Below are 20,320 nucleotides of genomic sequence, written 5' to 3' on the forward strand. Positions count from 1 at the left end.
GATACACACTCGCATCCCTAAAACTGTCCATTCGCAGTCAAGTTGACTTTGGAATTTCTACTCTAGTCCTCAAATCCTACAAATCTACCTCAAAGCCAACCAGGAGGGCCTCAGACCAAAGACTGACCAGATGCTCACTATCTGCTATATTTTTTTTGTCCTTGAAGCGACGTCTTTGTTTGATGAGAGCCACAGAGAGTGAGAGAGGACCAACAACTCACCAGACACACCGAAGGCCTGCAGAAGCAGACTGACAGTCAACTGACCATTGGAATCTGGAAATGATCGCCTTGGTTCCGCTCTTCTCAGCCAATGACGTTAAGACAAGTTGTCCAGCTTGGAGCATTAAGGGACCAAGACCGTCAAAGTAGGATCCGTCCTCTCCCTTTCCAGTGTTGTGGTTGGTGTTTAGAGATGCAACATTGTAACATTTCCTTGTTTTTGGTATCTCTGTAATTCATATCCATATGGTTTAAGATCCTAACTCATCTCACTACACATTTACACGAGTTGTTAAGTTGTTGTTTCCTACCTCAAAATGTACAGTCCATGTGCAATTAAGGTTAATGTTTTGTTTAATATTTCAATAAATATTTAGTATCCTTTTATGGGTCGTTGTTGAAGGTTTCCTTTTGTAAAACTGAGGACAACTCAAGCGAGAACTGCTGTGTAGCACTGTGAGACTGATTCAGATTAATAATAACATTATTCCCTCTTTGAAGGTGGCGTCCCTCTTATCATGGTTTTCTTTTGTTTTTTAATTTAATAGTGAATACGATATATCGGTATGTCTGAATTACAGACAGGAACTGTGGCAGGTTAAAAAGAATATTTTCTTTTTTTCTTATTTTCTAATTGCCAATATAGTGCAACTGATGTGTGAAAAGGGCTAAATTTGCCCTGTATCTACCTAGTTTGGCACAAACCAAAAACACAAATTGGGTCTTTTTTGAAGTCCAGCCTTCAAAGGACTGGAGCTAAATCCCTTGTATTTCAGACAGAAGGTGAAAGACGTGCTGCTGCAAAGTAAAGTGAAAAAGAGTTTTTTCAGAATTTTTAAATTTGTAAACCTATATTAATGCATCCCTAAAATAGGTCTATGGCCATATAATGAGCATAATTGGGTACTTTGTAAGCAACTACCTACCGGTCACAATTCAGCTTAGCTCAGAAACCAGCAGATGGCTCTAGGAATAAAAATGTGCCTACATTTTCTGTTAACTTCAAATCTTCAAAGGCACCTGCAAACCATCTCATCAGAAGACAGACACAAGTGTGAATTAATCTAAAACACATCAAAGTGTGATATATTAAGCAGCACCACACATTGCATAATCACTTTTGACTTGTTAGAGAAATACAATGAGTGAGTGGCTAACTCAGAAAAAAACGAGACATTCCTGTGTGAAATCAAATCAGTTGTAATGATAAAGAGAAGTGGAGACCACAGTGTTTGATTGCAAAGAGTTTTTTTATTTATTTTTTACCTTGTGTTCAAGTAAGGTCCTCTCTCAGCAGGGTCATCTAAGAAGCATGGACACACAATAACACACAACTCGCACCAGAGCCTGAGCATCTTCAAGTGGGACTTCTGTTTAGTCTTGATTGTGGTGGTGGGGGGGGTCCCGATCAGCAGTTTTAATGTTTGGATCAAGTGAACTACAGTTCTGTTGAACATCACTTAATCATCTTTTTTCTGCGGACATTTGCATTTAGTGACATTGACATCAGCACATAAAAATCATTAATATGTATATTTATATATCTATATATATCATTATATATTTATAAATTTGTCATTCTATATCAACAATTCTTTCTAGTGATTTTCACCTTGATTTTTCATGTTTTAAAACAGGTAAAACTGTTAGTAGGAATGCCTTGTTTGGACATTGAGTTACACAGGAACGCTCACGCACATACACACAACAGAGGCATACACACACAACTACACACATGCATGCAAAGATACAGTCGCCCAGGTTTAAGAGTCCACACACACACACACACAGGCCACACATTCTGTCACATCCATGCACATATACACAAACACACACGCACACGTGTCCACACACACGCCCACACATGCTCGGCCAACACAGAGGGGCAGGTCTGTACATCTGAGGGGGTGGGGGGGGGGGGAGTTACCCATGATCCCCAGCAATAAGTACAGCTTCACCTGATTAAAACACAAGAAAATAAAAGTTACAAACAGCAGAGGGAGTCATCAAGTCATTGTCTGTAAACTTCAACAAAATGTCCCCTTTCTGTCCTTTAGGGCTGCTCCTTGATGTGTCAAAGTTTGGCACAATATCGTTTGTCTTTCTCTCTACTGCACGGAGACTTATATATACTAGTTATGGTGAACTTTGTTGAACAGACAAGTTATTATGCAAAAGTAATGATGACAGACCATTAAATGCTGACATTGTCAAACATATCACATCCCCAAAGTTTAAGGACAACCCTTTCCGAAAGACAGAGAGTGTGCTTTAAACATATAAATATATATAGATATAAACCTATATCTATATATAGCTATGTTTTTTTGTTTAGGCAGTGAAAAAGCACTTTTCTTGATAGGGACTCAGGAGTGATGCTGTTCTGCTAATCTGCTGCTCTTGATGTTTGATTATGCTCACATTGAAATTCACTTGATGGGGAGAGGAAAAAAAAGAAAAATTGCAGGGCTTCCTGTCTGGCTGGGAAAGGGGGCAAAAAAAACTGTCCACTAACATCCAGCCTGATGATGTCTGCCTGTTCGGATACTTGTGTTCACGTTTCAGTTCGTATGTTTTTGTTGCTTCAGTCAGTAATCAGTCAAGGGAAAGAAATCGTTCTCATAAGCAGCCCATCACAAACGTGTAATATACACACCATATCACCTGTTAACTGTACACAGAAAATAAAAATGCTTTTTGAAAGTGAAAATTTAGAAAAGTACAAATAAAAAATGTAAAAGAATGATGGCAAAAAAAGTCTCTTGAATATGACATTCCTTAACAACAAATTCATAAGCTTCTGGAGGCACCAAGGCCATCTCAACAAAAAAGTGGGATAAAAGCAGTGCTACGTTTGTCACTTTGGTGAAATGATAAACATCCATTTCTTGCCTTGTGCCTGGTGTGCTTTCATCTTTATCTGTGCTTTTACTCTTACTGATTTCTGCAAGAACCTCAAGACCATCTTTGTCTCTCATGTCACCTTTTCTCTGTCTTCAACAGAAGCTCAGGCCACTTCAACAGAGTAAGAACAGAGTAAGAACTTAATCTCAATAGTTTTTCCTATCCCTCTCCTTCACTCAAGGCTTCTCCATACACTGTCACACATTTCATATTTTCTTTTCCACTCCTTGGGCACTCTGTTAAAACTTATTTCTCAACATTTACTTCCACTAGCTCCACTTAGAAATGAAATGGAGCTAACTTTAAAGAAAAAAGGGGAAAAAAAGGAAAATGTTTGCATGCACATGCACAGTCTCTTTGACATTCTACCCGACGTCACTTCTTAACCTTATCTAGCTCTGCCCCAATTATCTTTAAGAACACAAATTTCCTGCTGCTGCCAACAAGACCTCTTTTCAAAATGTTGCTTACAGTCACATTTAATCTGCTGTTTATCTCTTGCAAAAATAATCCCTTTCACACAAGCACACACAGATCCCCTTTGCCCCCTCCCCACCATTATTATAGTGGAACTAGACCCAGGAATCAGGTGAGGCTGGGTAGTGGCTGGTCTCGTAGTTCAGTTCGCTGTATGGCCGGGAGGCTGAGTAGAAGTCTACGTAGTTGCCGGTGGATTTGAGGCCAAGATGCATTCGCAGATCTTCCCGTGGGTCCCGTGCTGGTCCAGTGGAGCTTGGAGGCTGCTGGGGTTGGGCCTGAGGCTGGGCCTGTGGCTGGACCTGTGGCTGGGGAGGCTGAAGTGGTGGTCCCTGGTCCTCATAGTAGACTTCATCAAAGCTCCGGCTCTGGCTGTGAGGTGGAGGCTGTGGCGGCTGCGGCTGGGGGAACGAAGGGGGGGGAGGGTAGGGGTCGTAGTCTTTTAACACAACTGCTGATGGACTGTCCTGCTGTGGCTGAGGGGGTACAACGCAGGGCTGGGCCGGACTCTGGTCAGGGAGTAGTGAATGTTGCAGAGTGAAGGTGAGGTAAAGCAAGCAAGGATAGAAATGTGGGTAGTTGGTGCAAAGGGATAAGAGGGAAGGAGGTGAAGATGTATGGATGGAAAGAAAAGTAGCAGGTAAAGAGTGAGCATCACAGGATAAAAAGGTTCGAAAGGCAGGCATCATGGGTAAAAGAACAGATAGGAATCAGTTGGGCAGGTGTCCATGCTGTGAATTCTCTATTACGCACAGGCATTGAGGGGGCAATTCGTATCAAACACTATTACTCTCACAGGCTAGTTACATTTGTGTGTGTGTGTGTGTGTGTGTGTGTGTGTCATCGTGCAGATGCAAGGTGGAGTCACTGAGTATGAAGCCTTTGCCTACATAAGTCCATTTACTCAGTTCAGTTTAACTGCCAGTAAAGAAAGCTGAATGAACTCAAACTTTAATTAGAATATTAAAGCAGTTTAACAGATCAAGTTTTCAGTTCCAATCTTCCAGTCAAAGGCTGTAATGCTTTTTGTTATTTTTCCCTCTTCACCAGCAGAGACATTAAACAGCGGCAAATAATTAGTGCAATCATCCAGGGTAACGGCTTTAATTGCTAGTTATCTGGTGTAGCTCCAGGTTGCAGTGATTTGACAAATGCAGAGCTGAGGGTGTGCCTTCTTCGCATGCTCTGTCAGGGCATCTCTTATCACAGTGAGACACCTTTGTTTGCATCTGTTGTGCCTATTCCATCATGCTGCAATCTTTGCTAATAACCACCTTGCTATAACAGCATATGCCAATTTATGGTGAGCCATGGTGACACACAGGCACTGGTAAAACACTTGGTGTGTGGCTGTGTGTAAAAAGCCAAATATCGATTTAAAGAGAACTATAAACTTACCTGGTTTTGCTTGATATCATCGGTGGCGGTCAGGTTCGAGTTTCGGAACAGCGTAGATGTCCCACATGACACTTGAACTTCATGAATGAAATACAAGAGAAGGACGATCATTTTAGATTGCATCCCACATTGCTTCTCACCACTCCAGGTTAAAAAAGAAAGAAAAACTACTCAATTGATTTGAACGAGCAGTTAATAAACTAATTATGGACAAAATCTACCTGAAATGTGTCGAAAAGTCAGGCAATAAGTCTATGACTCATGGCCTCAAGACGATGGATGTATGTATAGATGGATGTATAGATGTATAGATGGATGTATAGATGTATAGATGTATAGATGGATGTATAGATGGATAGATGGATGTATAGATGGATAGATAGATGTATAGATGTATAGATGTATAGATGTATAGATGGATGTATAGATGTATAGATGGATGTATAGATGGATAGATGGATGTATAGATGTATAGATGTATAGATGGATGTATAGATGGATAGATGGATGTATAGATGGATAGATAGATGTATAGATGTATAGATGTATAGATGTATAGATAGATAGATAGATAGATAGATAGATAGATAGATAGATAGATAGATAGATAGATAGATAGATAGATAGATAGATAGATAGATAGATAGATAGATAGATAGATAGATAGATAGATAGATAGATAGATAGATAGATAGGAGGGATTTAAAACAAACAGGAAAAACAGGAACAGAAAGAGAAAAAACAAAGTGTGAGTAAGAGAAAATAGCATGGGGACAAAAAAAGAAATATGACTGATAAGAGAAAGAGGAAATGAAATGAAAAGGGGAGAAAGAAATATAAAAAGGGGGATAAAATAGGATAATTTAACTCCACTCTGTCTGTCTATCTACACACGCATGCACACACACACACCTGCCGTGCCGTCTTTCCGGGATGTGTGCTCTCCTTTGTTGCTATGGAAACCAGCGTTGGTTGCCGTGGAATCATAGTCCATCTTGCGTTCCTTCAGACTCATCATCTCTCTGGGGGAGGCGGGAGCGCTTGCTGCATGTGCACATGCACGCACACAAACACACACACACAATAATGAGCAACAAAACTCTGAACAGCATGAGCTTTCACACTCTGCCTGCTCATGTTTGTGTGTCTGTGTGTCTTGGACTTTCAAGGTGCACAGTCATTATTCATCATTTAGCTTGTCAGCAGAAAGGGTCACCTCCAGCATGTAAGAAAAACGTCAATTCACACACCCACGTTTTTGGACAAAATATTTTGCATTTGGTGTATTCTTTTCATAGTTCACACTACATGTTCCATGCTTTTTCTTTTCTTATCTTGTCTTGTATTTAGGTATCTAAAGCTCATATTAAATATCCAGTTATGAATCAAATAAGCTACAATTTAGGAAAACAGACTTTGCAAAAGTCAGCTCAACTCTTGAACTGTACAACTGAAGGCTAGACATTATGCTATCGCACAAACAGGCCCTATTTTTTGTCTGTGGGAAAACACAAATTCATGATCAGTGATCATTTGTTTTTGGTAAGTCTTTTATGATGTTTTTCTTTACATTTAATTTTGTCATTTCACTCCTCTGTAGCAGATTCCATTAAACTTGTCAGGTTCCTCCTGAGTCAAGGCTGTCACTAATGGTTACAGTTACCAGGGGGACCAGGCTTGTAGCTGCTGGATATGACAGCCTGGGAGACTTATTCTATCAACACAAAACACTGCAAGACCCTTGGAGGCCATGATGGATGCAAAGGTCTCTTTCTCTGATTTTCACTCTGCCCCTCTCTTTCAGCCTCTAAACTCAGCTTCTCCTTTGCGGTTTTATCAATCTCTCCTCCCCAACCCTTTCACTCCTTTCCTCCCGATGAGCTTGCACGCAAACATTACCCCTTGTGCTTTGATCCATGTCTGAGGAGTCAGATTGCAGTATGGAGCATATGCAGAGTGGAGATACAGACACATGTAAGTGCGTGTATGTGTTAGAGCGTGTATGTGACTGGGGTGGGTCTGTAAACAGTGAGAAATCAGAGAGAGAGGTGAGAAGAAAGCAGGATTACGGCAAACAGGAGGATGTGGAGACGAATGAGACGAATGAGCGGGAAGGGGCAGAAAAGCGCAAAAGCAAAGGGGAGAAAGGGTGTGTTGAGAGGAGATAAAGTAGGAGACAGTCATTTCTGGACATTTCTCATCTTACCTTCACCCTTTCACTGTACTCCAAACATGCACAAATTTTTCTGCACATTATGGTCTTATAACTACTTATTTTCAATGTTGCTTGCCAAAGTCAAATCCTTTGCCATCATATCCTCTTCCCTGCGTTAACCATCCCTCAATCCCCAATTCTTTGTGCCTTTTTGCTTTTCTTTTTATCTCCCTCCGTGTTTATCTCATCCCTCCCTCTGTCTCTCGTTCCTCGCACACACAAACACACATTTTTCACTCCCTCACTTCCCCTGCCTCTCTTTTAGCAGAATCCTAGAGACCTCTCTAAGCCGAGAGGAAGGAAAAGTACTTTTCTGCCTCATCAGCTTGCTAAGCCTGGTGTGGAGAAAGAACAGCTAAAGGCTCTTCAACTACTGATGCTAACAGCTAATACGAATGTGCCCTTTGCAAAGCATGAAGGCCAATGGGTTTAGGCTAAAGGCTAATGATAATCATACTTTACAGCATGAAAGCCAGGCAGCAATCACTAATTCTAAGAGCTATTTATCTCCAGTGTAAAGACCAACAGACTGATAAATGTTGAAGATTCTGGCTAAACTATGGAATCCATATCTCTAAATGCTTTGTAAATAACTTAAAAATAGTGCACATGTGTCAATTTTTAGAAAGTAGTATCCTGGAATCCTTTCCTGGATTAAATACATCCCCAAGCATGAATGGGACAAGGGGAGCCTTTGTGTCAAAGGTAAGATGAGAACAATCATTTTTGCAAGTAACAATTAGAGAATTAAATAAAACTACAACTCTGAATATGAATGTCTGTTCTTACAAACCAAATCCTGCCTTGTTATGAAAAAAATCCTCCCCCATAATAAGATATATAAAGAATTTGGAAAATATACTTATTGCTTTTTTATCATGGTATTAGCATTTTAAATGTTAAGCTGGAGCCAGGAGCCTTTAGCATTAATACTGATAAAATAGTAAAACTAATCTAAAAGCCCACTATTTCTCTGCTCTGTTAAAACTAGCTTTTGCACCTGAATATTTAGGACCTCAAGAAAAGAGTCAATGGTCTGGCCATGTGGTGTTATGCACATTTAAATTCAGCCAAAAAGCAATTCAAACTCAAATCACAAGACAAAAATGTAATTCACTGATTCTAGGTCTTAATCTGAGACTAGGTTTTAGCAATGACAAATTTTCACACGAACATGTGTGTAATATCTATTTTTTGTCATGTACTGTCTGTACACTAGGCACCATGTGTTGCTCACCAGAGCGGTTATTTGGAGATGTCCTGACAGGAGAGACGGATGGAGTTCGTGAAGAGGAGTAGGGCCTCTGCCTGTCTCTCTCTATTGTTGAGGCAGAGCCCACAAAGTGATACTGGGCATAACCATCCTGCAAAAAAAAAAGAAGCAATAAAGAGGTCAAAACTGAAAACACAAGCACACTTTCAAATAAACACACTCATGAGCACAACGGTACATTGAAATTAACTGACTTTGTAATTATCGAAACCTGCGATTCAGCGACATACACGTGTGTTGCTCACATTTGCGCAATATGCATTTTTTAAATTCACTCACATATGATAATCTGACAATCTGAAACATCCAGTGGACGGAAACTATGATAAACTGGTTCAAACACCATTATGCAGTAGGAGGGGGCATTTCAACAATTACTTCAACACAGATTCAGCACTGATGAATCATAGACCTATTTTCATAGTGCTGTGGTTTGGAGATGAAGTCCTCCAGTTACCCTTGTCTGCATCACAAAACTGTTTTAGAATCAAGTGTGGGATGAGAGACAATTTGAAGAAATGCACAATTTTGTAAATACTAAATAAATGATTGGAATTTATCCCATTTCAGGTGGATGAAAAAAAAGTTTGAAATGTTCAATGAGAAAAGTTTGCTTTCTTTGCTCTGCAAGGTAATCAAACAAGGCTGTTGTGTTCTGCACTTAATTTACCTTATTCACTAAAAAAAACATTTACATTGGATTGTCAGCACAAAAATATATATATTCACATATATATTTTGGAAACTGGAGGACACTATGTACACAAATCACAACAAATTCACACAATTTAAGAGCTTAGTAAACACCATATGGCCTTTGCAGAAAAAAGTTATACAAATGACTCCACAACCACATTTCCTGTCAAGCCAGAGGCTTTGCATTGGTTTAGCTGTGATTGGAGTAAAGCGCTTTTTATAAAAATGGATTATGAGAGTCAACAACAATCACAGACCTGAAACCAAATTCAATTTAGCACTAAGATAATTGGGTACCTCTGAAAGCAGAGCACAAGCAGATGATAAAAGATAATAGGGACATGTTCCATCACAGCTTTACTGTCTAGAGGCTGCAGCTGAGCAGTGGGAAAGTGGCGAGCGTGAGAACATGGGCGAGGTGAATCACTTCAGTACAATGAGGCTGGAGAGGAGGATGTGGATGCGAGGAGGATGAGTTGACGGAGAGATGGAAGAGATGAGGCAGAAAGAACGAGCTGTGGGAAGGCAAAGTAGTGACAGACAGAAAGAGAGCAAGACAAAAGATGACATAAATGTGTCTTTGAGAGCAAGGAGGAGGAAGAATATGGGTGGAGAAAGTAATGACAGCAGAGTGAAGATAGCAAAAAGGAAGGCAAGAGAGGTGAGGGGAAGTGGTACAGTATGGATAGAGTTAGAGGTTTAGACTGAGAGTGGGGAGTGGGCTGGAGTCCACGCGGTCCTCTGGCCCAGCACTGAAAACCAATAGAAAACTGGACCCTCTGACACAAAGGTTCAAAGGTAGTCTCTACTATTCTTCCTTCATTTTCACCTCTTCAGTTTACCCAGCCGTCCTTCTGTCTCCTCACTCACCTCATTTCACTTTCTGGGCATCTTTTTCTTCCCCCGACAAATCTCATTAAATGCAACGCAACCTCCTGATGGTACACTGGACTTTTGGACGATTGGACATTGTCAAACTATCATGAGGCTCAATAGAACCTGATCACTGATTATTAAATGTCTGCAGGGTGATACACGAAGTGTCTACAGATGCAGTTCATAAATTGGCCCAAGGAATGAACCACAGGGTTCTTTAAGGGCCTCATTAAGCAAAAATTAACAAGAGCTGAACTTTCTCGTATCTGTATTTGTCTGACTGATCATAATCAGAGAAAAGTACATAGAGGAGAATATATTAAATACTTTTTGAAACCAACACCAACATAGTCTCACATAAAACACAAACATATTATTACAGGGACTTGTTATGTAATCATTAGATTATACAGGAGATGTTTGTGATAAAAGGGCTGGTGATGACATACTGGATGCTGAGATTGTGATAAATGAGGCTGACATCCATCAAATAAAAAGTCCTCAGACATCATCATGAAGTTCAAGTACTAACAGGCAATTTATCAGTTTATCTTGTTTTTTTTATTTATTTATAGATCATAATTGTGCAAAAAATTTTCAAAGCATGGATTGCAACTAAAATTTTAAAGCACCTCCCTCTGACTGCACAGTGGTGTGGTGGTTAGCACCGTTGCCTCACAGCAAGAGGGTTCGATTCCCAGCTGGGGCCTTTCTGTGTGGAGTTTGCATGTTCTCCCTGTGTATGCGTGGGTTCTCTCCGGGTACTCCGGCTTCCTCCCACCATCCAAAAACATGCATGTTGGGTAATTGGTTACTCTAAATTGACCCTGGGAGTGAGTGTGAGTGTGGATGTTTGTCTCTGTTTGACCCTGTGATGGAGTGGCAACCTGTCCAGGGTGTACCCTGCCTCTCGCCCAATGACAGCTGTGATAGGCTCCAGCCCCCTCAGTTGGATTAAGCGGGTATAGAAAATAGATTCCCTCTTTATTGAGTAGAATTAAAACGGTCTCATGACAATGAAATTGTTCCATAGACGCTTATTTAGAATTTTTTTGAAATGTATACAAATAATACAAAAGTGGTGGTTATATTTAGAAGACCTAATTTTACAAATTTTGCCAATGTATTCAATCACAAAAAAAGAAAAAAAAGATTTGGTTTATCGGAACAGGCAAACGTTCAACACAGTGTGACGGAATGACAGCACTGAATTTACTTTATGATATCAACTGTGTGTAACATTGAAAAACACATTTCTTCTCCTATTAGCCCAAGGAATTTAAATCTATAGAAAGTGGAACATTTTCAAATCAATTTCTGTCAGTGTAAACACTGCGCACAGATGCAGATCTACAGGCTTTTATGAGCTGAGCAAATTCAATCGACCTCAACATTTTAAATGGTCTGCCTGTTGTTTTTGCACCAAATCGAAAGTCCAATATTTGTTCCATGTCACTTTGTACTTTACCAATTCTCACAATATCCTAACATCTACAGGTACAAATATCAGTCACACCAGCTCATTCTAGGAAATTCAGGTCCCTCTGATTTCCATCCGTTCTTTTCATCTCAGCATTTCTTCTTCTTCCACCCACCTCCTCTTTCTCCTTCTTTCATGTAGTACTGTAAGAATCGAATGCATACAGAAACTGGGTTTCTAGGCAACCAGTCTGGCTGTTCCTCTCACCATTACTTGATAGTTAGTTGAAGGTCAGGACTTTGAGATAGAAAGCGTCTCCATCCCCAACAAATGAGGTACGTGGGTGGGTATGGGGTTGGGGGGGGTGGGATGGTCTAGTGGCACTCAAGCCAGAAAGCAATTATGGCACAAATTATAAAAGGTTACACACGTAGAGTACTGAGTCCCCACCGGTTCTCACTGACCACTGAACATTGCTATTGTACACTTCTTCAGTCTATGTCTTTTCTCACTTATTTCACACCCAGGTTTTGAGATTTACAGTTGTGCGTCGTTCACTCACACACGATTCATCTGTCCTCACAGGATTTATGTGCCCCTGACCTTTACATCCTTCATTTTTGTTGCTTGTGGTTTTGCTGACTTAAAGATTGACCTGTATGCTACTGCTGCATTTTTTAGCATGCAGCCCTGAATATTTTGAGTGCTGCAGATCTGCTGCACTGTCTTCCTAAAACAATATTTTTAGCCTCTACCCTGACAGAGGCTATCTCTACAAACCCCCATCTCCTCTCCCACTGTCTCTCCCTTTCTGATACAGGTTTGGTTAATCAGAGCGAGAACAGGCAAAACAGAAAGGCAGCTTTTCAGACCTGAGACTGGTTTGATGTCTGCTGAGATTTTTTAAATGCTCCTTGCTGTCTTTTCCAGTTTAAAATATATACCAAACCAAACTATTGAATCACCATACTTGAATCATTGTTTGAACAACTGTCATGACATACTTTTGTAAAATGTATGTCTCAATGCAAAATTAAAAGTCAAATAAAGGGGAAAGCTTTTAAAAGATATTAAGAAGCATCTATGAATAACTGAATGTCAACTGGAACACCTTGGAGTTGCGTTTGTGTCATAGCAATCACACGGTCATATGTCAACAGCTTTCTCTTTGCCAAATAATGACATCTGCAGCAAAACTTTAGAGTGCGACTCATTTAGAATAGATTCTTTCAGTTTGCAGGAACATCCTGAGTATTCTGGGAGAAATAATCTTGCCAAAGTGTTGGCAGTGTAATCAATGACCTAACACACAGACATCAAACACAAATTTCTCACTCACATCGTACCGCATAAACACACCCACATGGTGACTTCCAAATCCCTGGAACATATTGTAAATCTGTCACATGTGTGACAAATACAACATCTCCCTGACCCTGAACTCCATTTGTCACATGTATGTTTGTGATTTGTGTGCGTTTGTGACGTATGTGTGCATTCCCCTGGATGTGTGTGTGTAAGAGAGAAAGAATGTGTCTGATTTCTGCACTGAACAGGGTCATGACAAAGTGCAACTGTGTGAATATGAAATGCCATGATCTGCTTGTGTATGTGAAAGAGAGTTTTGTTGAGTGAGTCAAAGAATTTGGTCCTTCTGGACCTATTAAGAGTGGATCTTTTTACAAAGTTACCATGCTTCAGTTCCTTGTTTTAAGAAGAAATCATCTGTTGAACACGGATGCCCATTGTTTACTTAAAAGATGACTCAAGGCCAAAAGTCATGGAGCTGCAGATGAAATTTGACATGCACAAACATGACACATAACGCTGACTGAAGACACATCCTGTCAAAGAGTCCTAATTAACTTTTTAAAAGAAGAGTTTTACTGCAGTCAAGAGACTATTTTACCTGATTCATCCTAAAGTCAGTGCTGTTGGTGCTACCAACCGATTTTTGCTTTGATTTATTAATGACTCCTGCATCGCAGATCTTTCAAGTCACCTCAGATGCTTGTTTCATGCAGCTAGCGTTTATTCATGGGTTTTCAACTTTTCCTTTTAATTTGTACAAAAACTGCTTCCCAGTATGCAGCAGCTCTCTTTTCTCTCGCCCTCTGTCTCAGCTGAGACTGCCCGCATGGCACTGCTGTGGAGAGTGATTACCTCCTTTTCCTTCCGTTTGACAAAAAATACAGACAAGAAAACACAGACATACAAAGTTTCAAATAACACACTCACACAGAAACAAACACATATACTTCTGAACAGCTGGAAAGTGTGCTTCCAAAAGCTTCCATTCCTCCAAGACTTCAAAGCAAAAAAAAAACATATTTGAAAGTGACTCACTGTTGACCTGGCACTTCTTTTTTATCTAAAACTACAAACACACAATCACAGGAATGCTTGTCGTTGACAACAAAAATTGAATTGATTCACTTTGTATTCTCTCTCCACTTCCATTCTTTTCTTTGTACCACTACAACTTACTCATACGCTTTAGTTTTGGTCACGTTTTGTTGATCATGCTAATGTTTGGATAGGAGGCTAACAGGATTTTTTGCAGCAGCTAACACCAGTGATCTAATATGTCATGTGGGTATGTGAGCAGTGATGTCACTTGTTCGGAGTCCTGGACTCCTGGTGATAAAGACAAAATGTGACTCCATGAATGTGACCATTTTCAAAGTTAGAAAATTAGACTGCTTCGTCACCAACTGTGACATTTAGCGAATGAATTGTAAGGTAGTGAGGTGACTATCATCCTTTGAAAATCATTTTAGAGTGACTGCATATCCCACATCCCACAACCTTAGCTAGATAACTTAATTCAATTATTAGAGCTGAATGAGCTGTTATTCATGTCTATATTGAGGCTGGGAGAAAAAAATAAACAAATAAATTATCAATATCTCCAACAACAAAATTGTCGAAATCTTTGTTCACAGCTGCTGTGTAAAGTGATGTCATGTCTGATCCTTGTTCATCACTGCAGTGTTTTGCCATCCGGTCAGATGTAATACTATTCAGTGACAATGATTACAGAAATGTGAAGCAGATGAGGCTCAGATGGGCCACATGAGGAAACTGCTCTGTGCAATAGTGGGCAATGGTTACAAATAACAAGTGCGAAGAAGTCAGCGGGTTTATATCGAGTCAGATACCCTCTGCTTTACTCCTAAAGGGAAGTTACTAATGAAAGAAATGGAGAAGATATATTTACAGTAGTTTTTCAGACAACATCCTAAAATGGTTCCTCATAACTGTATATGCGGCTTTAAAAACAATATATTGCACTTATTTCAGGAGCTTTAAAGGATAAAAATGTCTCTTTAAAGGATAAAAACACTGATGTTCAGGTACTTGAAATTCAAGTACCAGTGCAGTTTATCTTCACAGGAACATGATAAAGATGAAAGGACTTGTTGAAGTGAATTATGTTGCTCACATGAATAATCTCTTTTGATGATTTCTTTAACACGTTTTCAACAAAGATTTCAAAAGAAAAGCTAACGTGACTGTGTGTAATAATTGCCAATAAAACTGAATGTGGAGAGTGACACAGCTCTGCAACAGAGCTAAAAAAAACAGAGTCTACTAAAACTGAACATTACAGGAGGACATAAAGGTTAAATCTGATGCAGGGATTTTGCACTGTATGAAACAAGAATGCAAATGTGTGACTACATAGGTGGTCACATTAGGACTTTTTTTTTTATCCCTCCTTCTGTCAGTCTGATTAAGTTTCGTTGTCCAAACAAACTCCAAACCCCACCAGAAAAGGACTTATTCTTCCCTACAGAATATGTTGCTGCTGACCTGCCTACAATATCTTTGTCTGTCTTGCATCACTGACTTGTAGACAACCCTGTGAAGTGCATTCAAATAAAGCATGACTAGTAGTTCAGCACCAAAAGAAAGTATCTTCAGCTGTCTTGAACTCTGTCATTTTGGACCAATAAAGTGACCAATCAGAGCCGACAGGACTTTTAAGAAGAGAGACCTTAAAAACAGGGGCTAAAAGTGTTTCAGACAGGGCTCTTTGATGTGTTCTCAGATATTAAACTCCATTCTACATGCAAACACGAGTCATTTTTTTTTCTTTTTGTTTTTTTCTTTGACACATTCAAAGCCGAGGACACATTTTTGCTACGCTCTGCAGCTTTAGTGAGCCTAAGAATGTGTAACCTTTAACCAGCAACTCCTATTGCTGACAAGTAAACTGGACAAATTCCTCTGCAAATTCCTTTTTATTTGTGTTTGTCGGAACTTGCACTCTGAAAAGAAACAAGAGTCAGATAAAAAAAAAACAGCATGTTATCACTATTTTGAGTGACTTCTTGATAGAAACACAGACAAAAAATATAATTATGCTCGACCCTGTATGTTTGGATGGTTTGGCTGCTTTCTTTTTCTGAACCATCCTTGATGAGCTGCACTTTAATTACTGTATTCATGAGCTTGCAGCCTCTTCTTACCTTTCAGACCCCATAATGAGCTAAATGAATATTAGCGCTGATGTTGTATGTAAGAGAAATACTGAGAATGCATTTATGTGTGTGTAGACCGAAGAAAGAGAAAACAAACAAAAAAAAAAACTGAACACAATAGTCCAGAGAGACTAACACAGAATTATTGATCCTGATGCCCCTGCAACCACTGTTGCTCTGTTGTAATGGTGCCCAGCAGAGTTCCATTATTCTTTTATTTCCATGTTCTTATGACTCACATAAAGGTGAAAGCACACATACTGACGCATGCAATTCAAACATAAGTGCCAAAAAAAAAAAAACAACAGAACAGACAGAGCACCACACATCATATCAGTCTGCTTCTGCTGGCTTCTTTTTTTTCCCTGGCTGTCCACATGATCTAATCTGATTCATCAGATCAAGCAGGCTGTGGATATAAAGGTCAGGATGGGTAATTTTATATTCTGCAAACTGTAATGCGTTGTGCTTTCTGACCCCTTTTTATTACCGTTAGCATTAAGGCTCCTTCCTTTTACCACTTTCATTACACACTAACACCTGCTTACAAGATGCACTCCACGAGACCTGCTGTTTTGGGGATGCTGTTGCTAAGTCAATCCATCATCACTGATTGCAGATGCCCCCAAGTCCTTCACAGCCTTTCACTTCCCCATATTACAGGGTTCCAATGCATCAACCTGAATAACTGGCTGTTCACTTGCTGCTTAATATATCCCACTCCTTGACAGGTGCCAGTGAAACAAGATAATCAATGTAATTCACCTCACCTGTCAGCAGTTCCAATATTGCGGTTGACTGGTGTATATTTATGAATCCCAATGAAAAGTCTTCAAGATCAATATCATCTGAATACGAGGCATAAGGCGTTCTGCTTTGGTTTTTTGATTATGAAAAGAACCTGACTTACCCCTATGCCATTCGTTTCATCTTTCCTTATTTGTAGGTTGCACTGCTGGACATGCTGGATCAAGCTTCAGAGGGCTCATCGAATTGAACAAGCACCCCTTTAATGTAGCTACAGCTTGACTTATACAGCAAATAACATCAAATGCATTTTAATCACTTATGAATCATGGGGATCAAATGACAACACTGACTTTTAGGGATGCAACAATTGATTGGCAGGACAATTTGCATCGACTGATCATGCAAATAGTTTTTCACAGCTTTTTTTTTTCAGTCAGCAAAAGCACCATGTACACTGTGCCAGAAATAAAAAAAAAATACTCACACACACACATCAATGAGAAATTAATTTTTTTTTACAGTAATACACACCCAATTTTGTACTTTAGTCAGAAAATGTACCATTCACGCAGCGACCACCACAGACTACTCATTAACGTGAGCACACTGGGTCGACATTTGTTGACAGCAAATGTTGTTTTTCATTTAGAAAAGTACGATTACAGCACTTGTATGATGTTCGGTTTGTTTAAAAAAAGGTCTGTCCTGTTCTGTGATGGACTTTCAGATTATGAGATGATTAGAAAAAAAACAAAGGCTAAGAACAATGTGGCAATTTTTTATGTTAAATTTTAATAAAAATTACCTCAGAAACTTGGTGACTGAGCGAGAAGGTAGTATAGCTAGGTGGAGTTTTGGAGAAATCATAAGTTATCTGTGGTTACTGTTAATTACAGATGTTCCATTAAAGTAAAAATACTATTAAATAAGCTGATTATACAGTTATTCTTAAAAACAATTAACTGGAATCGTCAATATTAAATTGGCTGGTCAGACCTTTAAAAAAGTAAAAATTTGACAATTTGAATTTTTCTCCATTAGTTCTAAAAATTGTTGATTGGTAGCTTTCAGGTATAAGTGGTTGGACACAGGATGGAAAGATCTAAACCTGGTGAACCGAGACAATAACAGCAAAGACGAGTCCTGAGCCGAAGAAAAATCCTGTGCAGTAGTACTTCATCACGTGAGGTTTCATGTTATTTCCAGAAGCATAAACCAAAATCTTCAGCTGATCAAAGCACAAACAGGATGCAAGTGTGTATTCAATTGCTTCACTGAATCAGTTTCTCCATCTGCTCCAGTGAAAGCAAAAACCCCCCGTCCTAACGAGTTCAAGGCCAATATGCCAAATATAGCAATGCCTTTCTAATTATGCTGTTTCACAAAACCTAATATCATTACAAGAGCTACCTCTACCTAATTAAATATCTGGCACGCTCTGCCCCTAGCTTGTTACTTTTCTTGCTCCTTCACAACACAGGTGTCTGTGGGCTGGAGATTAATGATGAAAGTCATCTGACAGATTGGTGTCTGGCAAGCAAAAATAATTTCCCGCACAGCATGAAGGCGAGAGTGACACAATATATGATCTGTAAAAAAATGAGTTCAATCAAGCTAAAGTAGTAGCACACAGTTTGTACTGCACTGTTTGTACTGCACCTACCTTCTTGTAGAGGGAGCGCAGATCTCTGTACTGCCACATGCTGCTGAGGACTTGAGAGGCTGCCTTTACTACCTTTGCTGAGTGTCTGGAGAGAGATTGAGAAAACGATGTAGAGTTATTTCCCCTGGACTCCATTTATTTTGATGTTGCCATGTTACTCTGTTTCATGTTCCTTACCAGCTGCACAAGATGTGCACCGACCAGTGTAAATTGTAATGGCTTAAAGACTGAGGCAGTCATTGGTCTTTTCAAACGAGAATGATTTCCGTTGAGCAAAAGCAGAGTATAAGATGAGTTTAAAATGACCCACTCTGCCATGTTAATGGTCCCCGACCTGCCACTCAGCTGAAAAATGACTCAGGCAGGAGTCACTTCTTCAGCTCTGCCCTTCTAACATGTACAAGGGGCAAAGAGGGGATTAATACTCTTAATAACCATGCTTAACACAAGCGTAACTATTGAAAGATTGAAAAATTAAGTAATGATATGAAGAGTAAATCATTGAATCTGCCCTAACGCAATGTATAAAAGTTATACTATGATACATTGTGCACAGTAGTAGCCTCAGCCCCATAAAAACATCATCAAATAGTTTTGATCCATGTCAACTTTTAATGACAAATCTTTTTCACAGCTGTGACATGACACAGCAGGAAAAGTGCAGATTTAACGATGGCTGCATTCTATTCGGGGTAGATCTTGCCATTGGGCATGCTTTTTCACTGCCATAGCTGACTGGGACACTTAATGGAACTGAGTCATTAATGTTATTAATTTCACCAGCATTTTTCCCACTCCAACAAATCAAAATGACTGTTTTCTGACTGCAGCAATTGATTTTAGTCAGAGTGTAAGATACACATTTTTTATGAGATGAAGCGCTTCATGTGCTGCCAAAATAATGTTGCTGTTTGTGTTGTACGGTAGGGATGTGCTCTGGCAATTACTCTTTCAAAGCTGTAGGTTAGAACCCCAGAGGTAAATTATTCATTTTTTTTTATTTCAGTGCATTTTTCAGCTCATACTCCTCCGTTGAGAGACAGTATTCATGTATTGCATGGTCGTAACGTAATTGGCATTTTCTCAATCTAAAAGTGTATAATTGTCTGATTATACCATGTTGCTGTTGATAATGAGCATTTATCCACAGTGTGCCTATCCTCCTCAGATAACTACAGTCACTGTGAAATTTGAATTTATGGAGGTTTCTGTCTGCACCTCATCTCTCTCTGTAATGGTGCCCTTGAGCACACTTCCTTAAAAAGACAGAGTCTCTCCCCATAACAATAAATCAACATTTGACCTCTGGCTGATAACAACCAAGTGTCATGGCAACCCCTGACCTACTGGTTGCCATGGCAGCAATGTAAAACACCCAGCTTGGTCTTCTATGATAACGGGAGTTACATTTTGGCTGCATCTTCCTTGTTGTCCAGCTGTCTTTTGCAGATGAATAGTCACAAGGAATGCAGTTATGGATGATTTAAGGGAGGCTACAATAAGGCATGGTTCACTACTGACCATGTGGAGGTGGTGGTATGTGTGTGTGTGGGGGGGTTATCTTTGAGAATGACGACCTCTCATTCTGTCACTGAAGGACATATAACTCACTCAAACAAACAAATGTAAAAGCAAGGCAAAGTACAAATGTATTTCTTTAATTGTATTTGAAGCATGTGGTAATGTTGGGAGATTATCTTTTTTTAAATCTGAAAAATTACATCACCGTAACAATTTAACAGCTACAGTCTACAACATAGTCTACAACACAAGAGGTAAATCTGTGTACACAAATACATAAAGCACGATTCTTCACAAACCGTTCTGATACATCATGACCCCCAGGTTATAATCGCATCCATTGAGGGTTTCTGCTGTGCCCGATGTGGGACCGATGCAAGTACATTTCAAGATGAAAAGTGGTCGGCTGAACCCTAGTG

General features: G+C 39.6%; 1 protein-coding gene across 1 annotated transcript in view; it reads right to left on the reverse strand.

Moving 5' to 3' along the window:
• Window positions 1-1,424: 1,424 nt before the first annotated feature.
• Window positions 1,425-20,320, reverse strand: part of ctnnd2a (catenin (cadherin-associated protein), delta 2a) — a 222,402-nt gene continuing 203,506 nt past the window's right edge. The window contains exons 21-25 of the mRNA XM_072378041.1: window positions 18,381-18,465; window positions 8,453-8,579; window positions 5,913-6,044; window positions 5,001-5,077; window positions 1,425-4,111 (exon numbers count right to left, since the gene is read on the reverse strand). Of these exons, the coding sequence (XP_072234142.1) occupies window positions 3,698-4,111; window positions 5,001-5,077; window positions 5,913-6,044; window positions 8,453-8,579; window positions 18,381-18,465 (835 nt within the window). The 3' untranslated portion in view covers window positions 1,425-3,697. The remainder of the gene's footprint in view (window positions 4,112-5,000; window positions 5,078-5,912; window positions 6,045-8,452; window positions 8,580-18,380; window positions 18,466-20,320) is intronic.

Source organism: Leuresthes tenuis, unplaced genomic scaffold (genome assembly GCF_036924035.1).
Source record: "Leuresthes tenuis unplaced genomic scaffold, fLeuTen1.0.hap1 SCAF_24, whole genome shotgun sequence".
Classification (NCBI taxonomy): Eukaryota; Metazoa; Chordata; class Actinopteri; order Atheriniformes; family Atherinopsidae; genus Leuresthes; species Leuresthes tenuis.